Source organism: Melopsittacus undulatus, chromosome 10, assembly GCF_012275295.1.
Source record: "Melopsittacus undulatus isolate bMelUnd1 chromosome 10, bMelUnd1.mat.Z, whole genome shotgun sequence".
NCBI classification, from domain to species: domain Eukaryota; kingdom Metazoa; phylum Chordata; class Aves; order Psittaciformes; family Psittaculidae; genus Melopsittacus; species Melopsittacus undulatus.
Genome location: NC_047536.1, coordinates 28,227,254 through 28,244,692, shown reverse-complemented (window position 1 = coordinate 28,244,692; position 17,439 = coordinate 28,227,254). Strand labels below are relative to the sequence as shown.

At 39.6% G+C, this 17,439-nt stretch overlaps 1 protein-coding gene across 1 annotated transcript; it reads right to left on the bottom strand.

Moving 5' to 3' along the window:
* Positions 1 to 12,861: 12,861 nt before the first annotated feature.
* On the bottom strand, positions 12,862 to 14,914 carry KCNG1 (potassium voltage-gated channel modifier subfamily G member 1). Its single transcript, XM_031047012.2, has 2 exons — positions 14,144 to 14,914; positions 12,862 to 13,632 (listed from the first exon to the last, which is right to left on the bottom strand). The coding sequence occupies exons 1-2, from the start codon at positions 14,897 to 14,899 to the stop codon at positions 12,862 to 12,864; spliced, it is 1,527 nt and encodes a 508-aa protein (XP_030902872.1). The 5' UTR covers positions 14,900 to 14,914.
* Between the last annotated feature and the right edge of the window lie 2,525 nt (positions 14,915 to 17,439).

The following is a 17,439-nucleotide window of genomic DNA, read 5'->3' as shown; positions in this document are numbered from 1 at the left end:
AATGCCTTGATAGGCTAATATCTTCTTTATTTTGGTGGCAGGAGTCTCTCAAAACTCCAATAAACTCATCACTGACCGACTATCAAAGTGTATGATTTAAAAAATATCCTTAACAATTATTGGAACTGTTTGTAGACAAATGTATGAGGGATGTGTCCAAAACTAGTTCTTAATGCTCATGTATCAGGACGTATTTTAGTTATGTGAACATCTTTATTACTATCCTATTTGTAAACATCAGTTCTGATAAATTTAACTGTTCAAAACCAAATGATGCAGCAGATGCTTAAAATGGTGCAAACACAAATTGCTCCTTTTTAAGATCTGAAAGTTCTAAAATGTCGTTCGTACATTTTGCACTACATTGGCAAAACAATGTTAAGGGTGTTTGCTAGGTGGCACTGCAAGTTAATAAACCAAATCATTCTTTGGGCTGTAGGATGCAGTTCAACCTTAGCAAGAGCTGAGGTTCAGCTTGTGAAAATGCACTGTGGTACAGTTCTTTTGGAAAAAGACTGGTGAAATAGCAGAAAATGGAGCAGGGCAGTTGAATAGCACCTGCAAAATTCCTGGAAAAAATATAATGGAAATAAATGGAAAACCATGTTTGTGTGGTGAGCTGTCAAAGGGCTGTGTATTTCAGACTTGACCTGATTTTTTCACATGCTGTTTCAAAACACTTGTGCAGCCAAAATGGAGAATTGTACAGGAAAGGGTTGTTAGACACAGTAGCATAAAATTCAACATAGGGTCACTGCTAGTGCATTCTTAATATAGGGCAGTGTTCCTCGGCTGGTGGTCCATGCAATTGTAGTGGTCCCTGAGACATCAGTGATCTTTATAGTGGCTGGGGAAGAAAGTACATGCGTTCCAATGCACTTGAACAAAATCAGTAAGACAGCTTAACACTCTTGGGGAAAAAAACAAAACCGAAAACCCCCACCTGCTGTTGAGACCCCCTTCACCCCAAAGCAACTGATTTCTCCAAAAGACACTGAACTTCTTGTTTTGCCTGATATAAGTGTGTCTGTGACTTGGTAGTAACAAGAACACAAATGTTGAACTCCTTAGGAGGAAAGGGTTTTGTTCATACAGACAAATGTTTATAAAGAGGTTATTTTCTAACACTTAGGTGGCACATACTAAAAGAAGAATTAAAAAACCCTACTTGCAAATTAAAGGTAATAATTTTGATGTCAGGTATTGCTTTTAATAGAACTTTTAGAAAGTACATTGAAAATCTAGGAACATAACCACTGGCTGTCCATAATTTACATCTTTGTAATAGTTAATTACTACTGCATTTGCTGTGATTCACTGGTTGAACTCATCCTACCACGTGCATTGTGTCAAGACTGCTGAAGTCATTGGTTGCTGGTTTATTAGTTTACAATAATAAACTGCTTACCTTACACTGCAGCTTCCAAATCTCTATAGGAAAAATAAATACAGAGCAGGAAAAGAAGCAGGGCAAATATGTTTTAATCTTTATTGCACAGTCAGGAGCTTGAGCCATACAGCTGCACGCTCTTCATCTTCTCCATACAGTAGCAAAAAAGCAGCTGGTATGTTCTGGTCTCGACAGCAGGACAGGAAAATGGTTTTTGTTTGCCTATTCTCTAGTCATCACCATTGAATGGGTTCATTTGACCTTCACAATGTATTTCATGTGTTTGATTCAGTTGGTTGTGAAAGCCAACTGAAATGTATCTATGTGATGGTGCTGCTCTGACCTCTTATTCTTTTTATTGTGAAGTACTCACAATTCTAGTATTTCATGTTCAGAATAAGAACAAAAAAATAGCTTCCATCCAAATTATATGTTGTATGAATCTTATCCAAAATGCAAATTGTTGCAAATTCAGTCTAGTCCTATGGAGGTACCAGTTTTCCAGTCAGAAAGGAAGTTATTCCTACTCTGCATGAGGGCAACTTAAAATTATACTATCTTTTGAAAGCTAAAATTGGGCTACAGCTGTATCCAGGGCCAAGGTCTGGAAAGGACCACTTAGATAGGAGAATCCAGACTGCAACACAAGCTGCATGACTTCCTTCCTGATGTGTGTGTTCACTGCAGGCTTTGCTGACCTGACCCACCACCATCTGTCACGCAGGGAAGAGGTGGCAGCTTTATGTTCTTATGGCTTCTCCATGCCCGTGGCACAAGGCCCTTCCGTTCAAATAAGCTGTAGTTTCATTCACAAGGTGCTCCTGCTGTTGCTAGGAGACCAAATCTCTGCTTGCAGAGAAAGGGTATTTCCAAATTTAAAATGGCTCCTTATATATTTGACTGGGAAATGAAGTCTCTTGTACAAATGGGCATTCACCTTCCCATGAACAGGGAAAGGAAGTTCTTATTTTGTGAAACAGATTTCAAACTTCACAACGTGAGGGTTTGAAACCTTTAAAAAAAACAAAGTATTTGAACTTGTCTTTTTATAGATATATTTATATGTACATATAATGTATGGTTGTAGACATCCAGAGCACAGGTATATTCCAGATGCTGTGTGATTGAACCATAAGAATTCTACCATAAGGTAGAATTTATAGAAATAATTTCCAGGACATACATGTTGTCCATTCCAAATACGGTTTTGAAACTCTGGTCTCTGTTTCTATTTTGTTACTGTAGCAGTGGGAAGTCGCAGCTGTAACAATGGTTGGAACTCATTGAAGTGTTCTGTAGGTGCCTTTTCACCTTCAATTTATTAAAACTGAATTTGTATTGTTAATGCCTTTCTGTTTTTCCTGCCTTTCAGTTGAGAGCACCAAGATGTTCCTCAACACTCAGAACCCTGCTGCTCCTCTTTCAATCACTTTCTTGATTCACTGATCCAAGGAATATTTGAATATCAAAGACTTTAAAAACAATAAATTAATCCCTTTCCTGTGCTTTCTGCCCAAAGTTCTTCTGGGGACTCCTTATCTGCTGCCCTGATTTGTATTAAACTCCTTCTCAGTTAAAGCATCTTTAATGTATTAGAGTCAAGTCAAAGCGCCAGTTCTGAGATGCAATTTCTTGTAATTATTTCTGGGATGCAGTTACCTCAACTAGTTCTTCAGTTTTCATAGTGACAAACTTACTGTTCTCGTCTTGTTGGCCTTCTTCAACACTGATCATGTTTGAGGTTCTTATGTTTCCTTCTTTATTTCCTTTCCCTTTGTACTGTGATTAAAATCAATGACAACAGTGAAGTACAGTTCTTTGAAGAAAAAAAGAAGCACCATTATTCTGCTAACATAATGTAACTATTGCTGAGAATAACACAGGTTTTAACTTTTTGCACTCAAAACATAGATGTTGATGGAGGCTGATTGGTGCTGCTGGTGCTGCTGAATGTTCAATATTCCAGCAGTAGCTAAACTTGAACAAACTGAAGAAGTTTTCTGACTTGTTCTAGGACAAGACAAGATGGCCAGCAGTGTAAACCAGCTTTCTTCTAGTCTTCCCACTATTAGTTTTAGGTAGAAGTAATAATCAGCTGTTCCAAGGAGCTGGAACTCATTGGAGTTCTGTGAATACATGAAGGTATAAATCCATTCCTTCTTCCATTATTCAATTGGATAACTGGAATTGATACATACTGGAGGAACTAATGCTTTCTCCCTGGAAATGGTGTCCTAGAGTGACTATCTGTGTGATACTGCTGCTGTTTTCAGTTTCCTTTTGTCTACCAATGATGGGATGACAGGAAGAGGCTGTCAGCCTTTCTCCCACACCTGTGGTGACACTGCAAAAGCTCTTGTTCAGGCATTGCTCACAACATTGACAGACTCCCACTCTACTGGGCACTTTACTCTATTTTCTGCTCTCCCTATGATTCACTTCTGTTGCAATGCCTGCAGGAGTCCAGCTGAGCTGGCAAGATGGGATAGCTGTGCTGTAAGTAACTGCAGTACAGGAAACTTCTTATTTATTGTGATTGCACCCTACCTGTTCTTCATGTCTGCCTGGTTTTGTTCTTTACCTGTTTCTTCTCTGTCCAGTGAGCTCTCAGGTTGCAGAAGTAGAAGGGGTGACAAAGCTACTTAAGTAATTCTACTGATACAAGTTCAGAGCAAGAATCACATGCAGAACTTACTGTAGCTTGGTCTATTCTCAGCTAATGGACAGTATGCTAAATGTGTGTGCATCCCTACTACTACATGAATTGTCACAAAGGTTTAATGTGGCAGTTTTTAGTGTGTGTGAATTCTTAAAGAGCCAAGGCCATGTAGTGAGTGATCCCAATACCCTGAGCCTTATTACTGTAAAGTAAGAAGATTCTTGGCAGGCATAAGCAAGGTCAGTTGTCTTGTTAGGCCTCTGTAATTTTCCACTGGAAACGTGCAGAGAATGATCTCTGCCAAGGTTGTAGTTTCCCACTGTATTTTTAGAGTAAGGTATTTAATTGCAATTATAACAAGTTATAAACATTAGCTTTGTAAACGGTAGTAACCTCTAGACTAACCAATTAGAGCTCAGTATCCAAGGCTGTTACATAAGAAACCTAATGGTGTAAGGGTATAAAAGGAGCACTGTATCTGAATAAACTTGAGCAATCACTTGATCACATTGATTGTCTCCGCGTTGTCCATGACTCCTGCATCAACATTAGTGTTTGAGCTGTAAGAAGCTACAGCACTGTTCCCTCCTTAAGGCTTCTAATGCACTTTTGGAAGCGGATGTGTTTGGTTTGGAGTTTTTTTTCAGAAACCTCAGACAACAGGGAAGCAAATTCAGAACCTGAACCTCACCAGGTCATTAGAAATAGATCTCTCCTTTGCATGGTGATTGATCCCAGCTTCATACTGGTGCCTAGGATGGCTGGGAAAACTGCATCCCTACTGGAGCCCTGTCAGCTGAGTAATAGTAGATGCCTCACTGAGTGAAGTTTCACAGGTAACCTTTTAGCAATGCTGCCGTAGGCTTTCCTTAACACCTCACTGCCCTTTGCCTTGGACTGATCTATGTATTTGTGTGACTGCAGGTGAACTGGCTCAGTGAATCTTCTCTTCTTCCCTTTAAACAAGATAAATTTCCTGCTCTCTCAGCAGCAGGGGGACTGGGGCTGGCGAAGTGGTAATGAGGGCTTTGGGTAAGGCACTTCTGAACTCCTTGAACACTGAGAAGTTGCACAGATACAACGAACTGAATGAGTTTTCTTTCTTTTGAAGCTGCTCTTATAATTTCTTTTATAAATAAAATCCTAACTGCTTACTTGCCCGACTGCTCTTACACAAGCAATGGAGGTCTTTGCATTTTTAACCTTGAGGCTTGTTAATTTTACTCAGATAGGCTTTTGAAAAATGTCACTTACATAAATTCCAGCCAAATAAATGCTGTGTAAATAGGTTTATGGACATTTATGGAGTGTCAATATGTGCTTCACACTCACCAGAAACTATGTTGGTGGGATCTTCAACCTTGTTTCCTGGCAGATCTAACAGCCTTCTCTGGCAAATGAGAGGCCACGTATGCAGAAGCCAAGCAGTGCATTTCTCATAATATTTTATACATCCTTTTAAAGAGACTGGTGGGGATGGATGCTTCAGGACAGGGATCCAGCACTCAGATGAGGACTGCCGGGAGCAGCCCGTAGATGGCAATGTAAGATCAGGCACCCTAATCAGGCACATTCTCCACTCTGCATTGATGAAAACCGGATTTTTTACCCAAACACTGACACAGCCTGGATTTATATTGTTCTCAGAAACACTTGGCTCTTCTAGCAACGCATCCTCTGGGGCTAGTAGTGCATCTCGAGTACTATAGCTTTTATAGTCAGAAAAGCAGCCATATTCAAATACTTAGTAAATAATGACAAGCTTTGATTCACAGGGAAAACTTTTTCTTTGGGTTTGCGTCATAGTACACATGACAAAACTAAATACACCTTTGGTCCTATGCAGGTGCTCCAAGTACTTTAGGTGTGGGTCAGGGTTCTTGCTATCAGTGGAAGAGCAAAGAGTCAGTAGGGAAGAAATGCACATGTAGGTTTACACAGGTCCCACCAAGAGGGGAGTTCAACTAACACAATTTCAGGGCTTACAGCAGCCTCTGTGGTGGGGTGAGGTTGCCAAGCTCACCTCATACTATTGTTGCTGATTTTTCTTTCCTGTTCTAATGTTCAAGTTATGTTCGTGTTCATCCTGTGATTCCCATGTTGAATTTGTGCTCTCTGCTTTCACCTAAAAAACTGTGAAGATAACTTCACCCACTTCCTGTGCTATGTGATGCTTTGCAGTCTTAACTTTTCCCACTCATGTTGTCTCCAGAAACAATCCTCTCTAAAGTTAAAGACACCTGCACTTCCTCAGTGTTGGATCTGGTTTGCCTGAGAATATTGTTGCTTGATTTCCCCAAAAGTGCTTTTATTTATGAGTGAAACTGTGTCATCTTTTCCTTGGTTGACCTGTGAACTACCACTGTAAAAGTTATGAATGATATCACTCAGCTTCTTTGTGACACAAGGTGCACCACTAATGAAAGCAAGAGCATTACTTTCATGTATCATTCAGCAACTTTGTTAAAACCTTATGTCTGTATGTAATTAACTGTAGAAATCTAGACTAGTCCACACAACTTTGTTCCTGTGGTAGGCACCATTTAAATCAGATTGTTATCTTTTACGAAAGATAAAGGTTATTATACTTGCTGACCACTTTACTTGCATGACTGAGAGCTGTAAAATTAACTGTCTGGTTTTGGAAATGAATGGCCTTGGGGTTTTAAGTGTTCTAATCTCTAGGTGATGGCTGGGAGGTGCTTACGTTCCAGGTCACTCACTTGAACCAGGTAATTATTACAGTTTGCAGCCCTGTTTTCTGCACCCACAATGAATGTAGGAATAAAATTATGACCATAATTAAGAATGGCTACAAAACTGCAGTCATTAAAAAGGGTACCTAGTGAAGGAAAAGCTGAAACCGCAGCTTGACAGCGTTACATGTGTTTATGTGCCCTAACTGACTTCAATGTTGCTCAAGACTGTTCAACTCATGTCAGAAGGGCTACAGGGATAACAAATTAATATTTATAAAGTATAGCAAATGTGCTCTAATTACCCTGATGGGTCTCTTGTGCTTCAGTTATGGCAGAACTTTATTTCTGTTCAAGTGACATTTGCTTCTAAATTAGTTGCCATGGGCAAAGGGAAAGGAGGAACCCTGTTGGATGGGGCAGAAACATCCCCTGATAATTATGGTCCTGCAGTTTCTTCACCACACTTTTGGCAGGGCTAATAGCAGTCTTAATAGCTGTAATGATTTCTAGGGAGTATTTTGAAGACCTGAGATGCTGGAAAATGACAAAGAAAAACACAGAGCAAAAAGGGAGGAAGATATAGTTTTATTGTTAATAATCAACAGGCCAAACTCGGAACATTTTCAGTTCAGCAGCACAGGCAAAAATCTCCTTGATTTTATTTGTGGTGTAGAAATTTACCTTTATTTATGGTGTATGATTTTACATAGTGACTGACAGCTACAAAACAAGGAAACCTGTTCTAAGGACTTACACTCTATAATGCTACAAGACAAGACAGAACATGCACAGAGCTGAATTGATTCAGTGAAGTACAAGTTTTGTATCTAAAATGGTCTTCACTTTCCCGGTTTTTATATGATCACTGCTATGTTAAGAACACTGAGATCATTAGTAATGCTGAAATGGGAACATTAAAATGCCACAGAGGGAGTGGTAAATGGGTGAGTGGGTAAATCTAGAGTTAAGCTAAGCCTTTTCAGTTTAAGCAATAGATTGTTTGAAGTGTATTTCTGTTGACAGGGATGATGTTCATCCACTGTCACTGACTCTAGTTCCATGCCTTCAGTTCTGTCTGGTTTCTGGTGGTTGCACTCTTTGTGCCTATAGGGTACTGGAGTTCCACCATCCCAGAACACATTGTACTTGGGTGCTTTTTTTTTCCTTATCTTTTGTCTATTTTTGGCACTCATGTCACCTTTTGGATAGACACTAAATTAACTGTCAAATCTTGCATAAGATTAACTATTATGACAAAAGAAACTGGGCCAGGTACTATTGTGGCAACTACTGGTAGAAATTAAAATGGTGAGTAATGAATGTGAAAATGGTGAAACTCTGATACCTGGGTCAGAGTCAAATGATTGGGTTAGGGGTTAATGTCAGTGACCGACGTGAGAGCAGAGATTGGTGTCACAGTCTTTGAACTCACGGTCATCACTTTGTTGTTTAATTTCTGATTATACACAGGCAATGAAATCTCTGTAGGTTTAGGATTAGCTGCTCCACATTTCAGCCTGTTGCAAACCCAAAGGAAGGATATGAAATCCTGTAGCTTTGTTAGGAAAAGTATCTGTTCCTTTCCTCTTGTTTTAGCTTCCTAGTCTTGTTATCTAAGCAAAAACATCAATAATTGTATGGAACAGGACTATTTTACAGTCATGAACTGCCAAGAACTTTGTATTTGCTGCTGTTCTATTGTTTCAGACTGACCCTGATCAAGAATGAGCTGGCCTCCCTGGATCTGGATTCTTTGCGCTGCTTCACATTCCTCAGTCCCTACATACATTGAATTAGATGTGCAAAGGACAAATAACGTGAAGTTAATGCTGGTAGATATTAGTGCTTCTGTGCAATTGAAGAATAAGATTCCAGTTCATCTGTCCTAACACTGTCCTTTTAATGTGACACCTGAATTAGGGATCTAGTTCATTCCAGGCTCCCTTAGTTAAAAAATAAACCCCAGAGAAGACTACATATCCCCAGTGCTGATTCAGATCTTTTGACGAGGCTGCTGCTCCAGGCACTTCCCTAAGTGCCTAAAATGAACTTTTACTCTCAGTCTGCAGCCTAACGGACTGTTTGAATGGAAAGCTTTTGTTCAGAGAGATTCCTATGAAACTTCAGTTGCAGAGGAGAGCTATAGCAGTAGGAATGAGAACCTTCTACAGCAAAAATCTTTGCTTTTGCATCAGCCTGAATCCCCAGTTAAACTCTACCCACAAAAGTCATGAATGTACAGACATGCCAGCTTTCCTTCCCAGATGTGCATCTCATGATGTGTAAATCCATGATTCAGTTCTGCATGATCGTTTTTATTGTTTAATTGGGCATTAGTAAAGCCTCTGACTATTGAATGACACTACTAAAGCCTCTGATTATGGAAATCTGGAGTAGTAAGTTACAGTGGAAAAAATATAAAGGGACAAATGTAGACAGGTCCTATGTAGTCCCTAAAGAGAAATTTCCCTAAGATCTTGACCTGTAATGAATGTCAGTGTAATACAAATTATTCCAACTCACCTTGCAAATTATGTTCCTTGATGTATAAAGAAGCCTTTTGGCTTTGTCTTCATTTATTAGTGTTGCACTCATCAAGTGATTTTTGTTGCTTTTGCTATTGTTTTTGAGGAAAGATGACAGAGGAGGGAAAGATTCTGGTGCAAATAATTTAATATCCCACTTCCCCTGGAAATGCTGGTTTTATCAGGGATTTTTCTCTTTCTCAATCTCAGTGGATCCTTCCTGTTTTTTTTCTGAATCTGATGATTCCTTGGTTAAATGGTTAAAATATTGAATGGTTAAAATATTTTAAAGTTATATCCCAAATAACTGTGATTGTGACTCTTGGGACAACATGCAAGAAAGAGGTTTCCTTATATAAGCTGCTGAATTGGTACCTATATTTTTCTATACTGAGATGGTTTTCTTTCCTAGTTTATACTTTCCATCACAGCCAGCCTGCTTCAGGTAGCAATGCTCATTGCCCAAACTCTGCCTTAAGCTGCTGTTCACTTCTCAGACTGACCCCAGGTTGTCAAGCATACCTACGCACGTGTGACAGTCTTTCTGTACCTTAAGAAGCACATGGAAACGCAAGGAGACTAACACTTTATTAATCAAAATTAATACAGCTGCTGCTGTTTGATTTCATACTGTACACAGTACTGCACTATACAGAGGGTAAGAGTAAGAGCAATGCAAGCCTCTCTCTGTTGCAGACATGCACCACTATCAGTGGCAATTCAAACCTTTTTCTTCATAAAAGCACAAAGTGTTTTTTTATTGTGACTTTCTTGTTGACTGCACGTGCTGCTAAATGTAAAAAGGAATGATAGCTGACTTGGTAGCTATCAGCTGTGCCACTGGAAACAGGCAGCTTTTGAATCAATTCATAATTTAACTGAATTTGACTAAAAAGTCAGGTAATACACTGTAAAGAGGCATAATCACTTTAGGCCCTCAGCCTTCACAGTAAGAGCTGGAACACAGCATGTGGGTTTCATACTAATGTGCTCTTAAGACTTATAGCTGGGTTTATTTAGCATAAGGACTACAGTATGTATTGCCTCCTGTAAAACACAAGCAAGTTTGTTACAGTGATTCATAGGAAAACATGTTGATATGCTTACAAGCAATGTGCTGCCAAGTACAAAATCACATAGGGGTACCTCCTGGGCAGTTAATTTGTTCCTGGCTTAGGCAGAACAGGCAAGATGCTTTCACAGGTTTGCTCAACCAACTTCAACCCAACTTCAGGGTGATATTTTTTGTTGCCAGATAAGGCCTTTAGAATCAAGCTATAATTTGGGATAAAAAAAAAAAAGTCATACATGAAATAAATTAGCATTAACCTAATGGAAAGACACTGAGCGAATGAATGGACATTCTGGATTTATTAGTTATCATAACATGGAAATAAGCTTAGGTTTTATTTGGTAAGTCTTGATTTCTCCTTATATTAATTTACAGGTTCTTATTTATAGCTCAGCCTGTCAAACACATTCTTAGATAAGCAACTGTTGCTCACAGGACTAATCTAATTACCAGTTCTTTTTATAACGAGTGCTGACACAAAGGTAGAAGGATGTATAGCACTTGTGTTGAAGCCAATGCTACAGATGATCAAACAGTTTTGAAATTAAGTGCATTTTGGATGGAAAATGTGTCCCTTTTTTGTCACGATGTCTCTGTTTTTTGTCTAATTCTAATTAGAAGAACAAGAGTGAAAAGCTGGTTACATTTGTAGTTCTGCCACATAATTAACTGCCAAGAGTTCAGACTTCTGCAGAAATGCTCCATGGGCATGTTTACCTACTGCAGGCTGAAGAATGCTAGAACCCTCATTACTTGTAAAGTGCCTTTTTAAATGTTCTGGAATTATTCTTCAAGAGCACATATATCAGAACACCTTCAAATGGTATTTTAAAGACAGTTGAAAAGAAAACCAGTGTAGTGTGGGCTTGGCCAAACAGCAAAGGTTGAGGAACTAATTCTGCCTTATTGAAGGGACAATGTTTGTATCTTTGGCCTTCATTCAAATCACAAACCCATCATGTATTCTGGCATTTCTAGCAACCTGCTCCAGAAATGCCAATAAGTAATAGTATTTCTGGAAATTAATCTAGAGAAGCATTGGTGAATGTGATGGAAACGTCTGAATTTCCTTGGCTCATAACTGTTAATAAGTTAAGTGTACTAAAAAGGAGGGGAGGAGGGAAAGTGAAACCCTTAAGATTAGCTTTTCCTTACCTCTAAGCACACATGAAATCAAACAAATAGGTTGTTGGGTTTTTTTAATCTCTGGAGTTTTCCTCCTGAACTGTCGTGCAAGCCAGTCTCATTCCCTCGAAAATAGATGGGAGTTCTGTCATTAATCTCCACAGAAACCTGTGCCAAATCTCAGTGTTTCACTGACCCATGTGCTCCCGCTGACTTCAGCAGGACCTGGACCAAGGCACACACATTGATGAAGACTACATGGGTGTGTTTTGGGACGTTAACTGCTATTTCATATCCTATTTAAAATTTTCTCCAGTCCCATGATGTGTGTTATGATGGCAAAGGTATGGTTAATAAAGTCTTAAGTTCCTCCTGATTGAGGACAGTAAAGTATAAAGCTGTCAGTACCCCCCACTCCATGACTCAAATGATATTTTCTTTTCTTCACCACTGGCAACTTCCCACGACCATATATTTTCTGCTCCTTCTAAAGAACCAAATGCTGAATGTGAATGGGTAGCCGAAGCTTCGATTTGCCAAGTAATGGTAGGGTGTCCCCTGGAAACAGGGCTCTTTTAATTCTGTTTCATATCTGAGGTAAAGTAAAAACATGGAAACAGATGGTAGGGAATGACTGGCATCTCATCATGCATATTTCATTTGATTTGCAGCTAGTCACCTCTTGGTAATAATATTAAATGCTATAAAACTCAAAGACTTTGTTCCTGGGATTACTGCATTCAATGACATAAGTCAACACTGTAACTTCAATTAAACTTTGTAGCTGGTGAGCTATAAGTATTTACATCTTGAGCAAGATATGATACAAACAGCTCGATTCTTCTGGTATGTTTAGGGCTGACTTGCAGAGAACTATACAGTTGCTGTTGTGAATGACAAATCTCACTTAATGTTTTTTTAAGAGCACAATGGGATAAACATCTGTGGATATTTCCATTATGCTCTAAGGAGTTTTACTGGGAGAGATTTTCACCATCAATTTTGTTGTATTTACATTATTTATATACAAGAAGAACAAGAAAAATGGCAGCCTGTTTAATGATTATATACATCATGATTTGGTTGGAAAAATATGTATTACAAATGGTGAAACAGCCTGACAAGTACATTATTATATGGTGTTCTATTTTTGCTGGAGACTTTGAATTCCTAAAATCCCACTGTATGATCTCAGTGAAAGATCCTATACATTATACTGGAGGGGGGAGTAGAAACAGCATAATAATAGACTTCTCAGTTCCTGGTTAATAACTCTTTTTCTTATTTTAATATGAGGGTTACCTTTGCAAAATGCTTCCAAAGCAAATTAAAAGATGGAGTCTGATTCAACAAAACATCACTTGACATCAGGAGAAACAGTAACCTAAATTTCATTCATTGTCCCTAGTCTCAGAAGAGACAGTGGGGAATAAAATATCACTCCCTTGTGATGCATTACTTATCTGAGACTTTGTTTTTAATAAGAACTGTGCTCTCCTGTACATTATTCTTTCCTGTTCTTGCTTTAGCTCAATGTAGGAGCGTGAAAATGTGTGGAAGATGGAGGTGACTGGAAATGCCATGAGGAGGATGCCACTCAGTATGCTGCTGAGTGCCACCACTTGGCCAGGAATGCTTCTGGGAACCATATCTCCATAGCCTACCGTGGTCATGGTGATGACAGCCCACCAGTAGCACGCGGGGATGCTGGTAAACTCCTGTGAGTTCGCCATCTCATTCTCAATGACATAGAGGAGTGGTGCAAACAGTGCAATGGCCACACAGAGGAAGAGCAGCAAGAGCCCGAATTCACGGGTGCACCTGCGAGCTGTCAGCCCCAGTGTCTGCAGCCCCAGGGAGTGCCTGGCCAGCCGCATGACGTACAGAATCCTCAAGGCACGGAGAATACGGAGGACCAGACCTACTTTGTCCAGGTAGATGCTCCCAGAGCTGGGCTTTTTATAGCCCACTGACGTGGTGTCTACTAGCAAAGTGATGTAGTATGGCAGAATGGCTATTATGTCGATCAGGGTTAATGGTCTCCGCAGAAATGCAAACTTGCTCTTTGCCTGGATGAATCTTAGCAGGAACTCCAGGGAAAACCATGCCACACACACAGACTCCACAATGAAAATATTGTAGCACATCTGGGAACACTCACCCTGCAGGAAAGAGGAGGAGTTTGTAATTGGCACCGGATAATAACTATTTTACTTGGTGCAGTGACAGAAGAGAGGTTTCTGTGTTGTTTGTTTTTTTTTTGAAACCCAAAATATTAAAAGAATTGAAGCTGTTGCTATGGGGAAACACACTGACAAAATAGAACAAGTTAAATGCAAACCTCAGAAAGGAACTATATATTCCACAGAAGATACTGCTCAGTAACTTCAGGCTTTCTAAATAGCAAACACAAAGCTTAACAAGGTAATAATGCAGTTGTACAGAAGAGTGCACACTAACAAAATGTTCTTTGGACATAAAACTTGATACGATTAATTCTCTTATGAGTAATTGAATGGAAAAGAGTCACATCAGATTTCAAATATTCTTTGTGTTATTTTCCCCCTTCTAAAGACAGCTGAAAAATCCCCATGGAAATCAGAACCATCAGACCTTGTACTTGTTCTGCTCTTCCCAGCACATACCATTTTCCATCCTGAAAAGCTAACTTACCTTTTCCTCCTCCTCCCTCAGGTCAGGCATGGTGCTGATGGATAAGTTCACTGCTGTAATAGTTACAAATAAAACAGACAAACAAGCAAACACCTTTCCAGGGATGCCAGACTGGGGTCTTTCCACCATGTCTTGCAACTTTTTCATGCACAAGCCAATTCTTGTCTCCTCTACTGTTTCACCTGTTTCATTTTCTATGAGGTCATCCTCCCGTTCATTTATTTCTGTAAGCTCCTCCATTTTTTGCAGGTATCTCCTCTTACAACACCAGTCCAAGTTGTCTTCCTCAATTCCCCAGTAGAGCAGCTCCTCTTGGAAAGACAGTGCACACATCTCACGCAAGAGACGAAGTTTTCCGACCCGCAAAAAGGTCAGGATTGTCCTGAATGCCCCTGGGTTGCGGTCGAAAAAGAATTCATTACATGTCACATCGTAATCATCACAGATGTTTAGAATGTCATCAAAATTAGTACAGAACTTCAGTTGTCCCAGACGTGTCAGTGGGAATTCATCAAGCGTAGTCCAAGGGAGCAAATACTTAATGCCCCCTACGTTTATAATAATATGATGCTTCCGATCATCAGGGTGAAAGCCTTTCAGGAGATCCTCTTGAGGGTGAATTAGCTTGGCTCTTTGGTAAAAGACTCCCTTAAGTGTTTCTGTTTCTGGAAAGAATGTGTGGTGGAAGGAAGTATCTGAGGTGCAGCTCAGGGCACTATAGTCATAGTCGGAATTTTCTCCAGGTAGAACAGTCATCTTGGAAGATAGCTTCACATCACTTGGCTACTTCTGCAAGTGTCCTCTGGAACAAAAAAGACCATATATATGGGGTAAGTGAATGAAAGGTTGATTTCAAGTTTGGAACAAATGTAGTGATTAGAGCTCAAAAACATTTATAGTTGATAAAAACAACTGGAAACAAAATAGCAGTGGCTGAGTATGGATAGAAGACCTTTGTGGTGAGGCTGGGTTTGTCCAGCTGGGTAGAACTGACTCTGTCAAGGGCTGCTCACTTGTTCAGGAGCTCTGCTCAGCATATGTGTCACACTGGGTGGCTTCTCCTGTCTCAGATACAGAGGTCTAAGTTCCCAGTGGATATAGAAGGAAACCAGGAATAATCTCAGCATGTGGCAGGGTATTCCTGGTTCAGAATGGAAGTATAAAAATTATGACAGTATCACATAAGAACATAGAATTAATTTTTGTTTTGTAGAAAAGGAAATAGTATCTTTTTATTTAAGTATTACACATAAAATCTTAAGTATTTTAATACCATGAAGTATATAGAAACAATCAAAAGTCAGTTATTCAGGAAATACACACTTCAAAAAAACAGTATAAGATTAACTTCTAAAAGGCCATATGGAAACAATTTTTGGAAAAAGACCCCCCCTTGCATTGATAATCACATAAAATGTTTGTGTAGAGTTTATACACATTAAGGACATGGCAACTCCTTTTTTATGGCCTCATTTATGAAAGATTGCAAAGAAATACATGATTTCTACATAGCCATTGGAATATTGTTTCAGTTACAACTGATGCCCTATATGCAGGGCATATATATAATAATCCTTATGATGGATTAAACTGTGGCTGAGAGCCAGGGTGAGCACCTTCACCTCTGATTATAGGAAACCAGAAAATTCTCACCATGAATTTGAAAATCACATTCAAATTCTGCTCACACAACACTAAGTGTAAAGCCTGTGGAATGAAGTGACCACAGGGTTCAAATGGGTATAAAAAGCAGGTACTGGAAATGCTAAACTTTTTGCCTCCCTAACTCACTGTGTTATAGAAGTCAGACAGAAAGTCTGCTCACACACAGCACTGCTGCTTGCTCTTCCACCTGTGCAGTCAGATACAGCTTAATGCATGGAGTTGCTGAGTTTCATTTGATAAGAATATTCCTTTAAGTAGACTGTACAATAAATAGACATTAATTATGCACAAGTATTCTGACTGTCTAACCTCAAGTTCACAGGGCAGTAACAAATATTACACTCGACTGGCTTCAGTAGCAGGATGTAGTTTTGTCCTTTTCCTGGCTGTACTTACCTCCCCTTTGATACGCACTCTGGGGATATGTGCCCCTGCTAGGGTGACCTCCTTACACACGGAACTGTCGTTTGCAGAAGCTGGGGTTTATAAACAACACCAATAGTGTTACATACCTATTATAGAAGAAAAACACGTGAATACACAACAGCAAAGTATTCAAAAGACAGCTGCACTTCAGTTTAATAGCAACAGGCCTTCCTTGATGCAATGGGACTTACAAGTCTGCTTTCAATAAAATACTATCTAGGATCTGCTCTTGAACTTCCCAGATAGAATACACTGAAAAAAGCAGTTCCTTACATACTGTTACAAACATGTGGCCCTGGGTGAGCTTTGGATGGAGTGGTATTTCCTGATTCCTCACCTGCAATCCTCTTTAGTACAAAAAGAAATCATTAATTTACTTACCTTTAGGGCATGTGGATAAAGAAAACCTACAATATGCAAGAATGGACAAAGCCTGATTCAGATCTTCCAAGAGCTGTGGTACTGTTTTCTGGCCTGAGGTAAGCAAAGAGGTAAGCTTTGTCATCTTGCTTCTGTCACATAGTGAGATCTCTTCATTACTATCACTACTGACTTGAGGACAGCTAGTTAGCAAGTAACCTATTCTCCATGCTAAAATCTTATCTGTGTTCACCTTTCAGTGCCTCATCACCACCTACTTGCTTGTATCGGTGAGTTGTTCTGTCTTTGCTCCAGAATTATGACTCCGGAAATCCCTGTGGCAGGGGAGGGACAATTCTGAAGCTCCTCTAGAAGTAATGGTGGATGCAAACAATGACAAAATCCCACCGGCCTGCACCTAAATAAACTTCCAATCAATTCTGGTTTGTCTCTTGCCTTGAGAGAGCCTGAGCAAAGGCCTGCTCACCAGAAAGTCCTTGCTTTGTTTTTTTCTGGAAAGAACATTAACACATAACATAATTGCATTTTAAAGGCACACTCTAGGAAATTCTAGTTAACGCTAGGATTATCAGCAGAGCTTCATGACAGATGATGGCACTCTGCCATTGCCCACTGGAAAAGCTGCAGGACTCAGAGAAATGAAGGGATCTGAGGAGAGTGATAACTGGTGCAGATAGTGCTAGCTAGAGCAGAGGAAATATGGAACAGTTGAAATTGAAATTACACTGACATACAGTCCTGTCACATGAAGCACTCCTAATGACTTCAGAGCTGATCTTTTGCTAAAGCATTCCCAAGTAGAAGTAATGCCACTGGGACTTCAA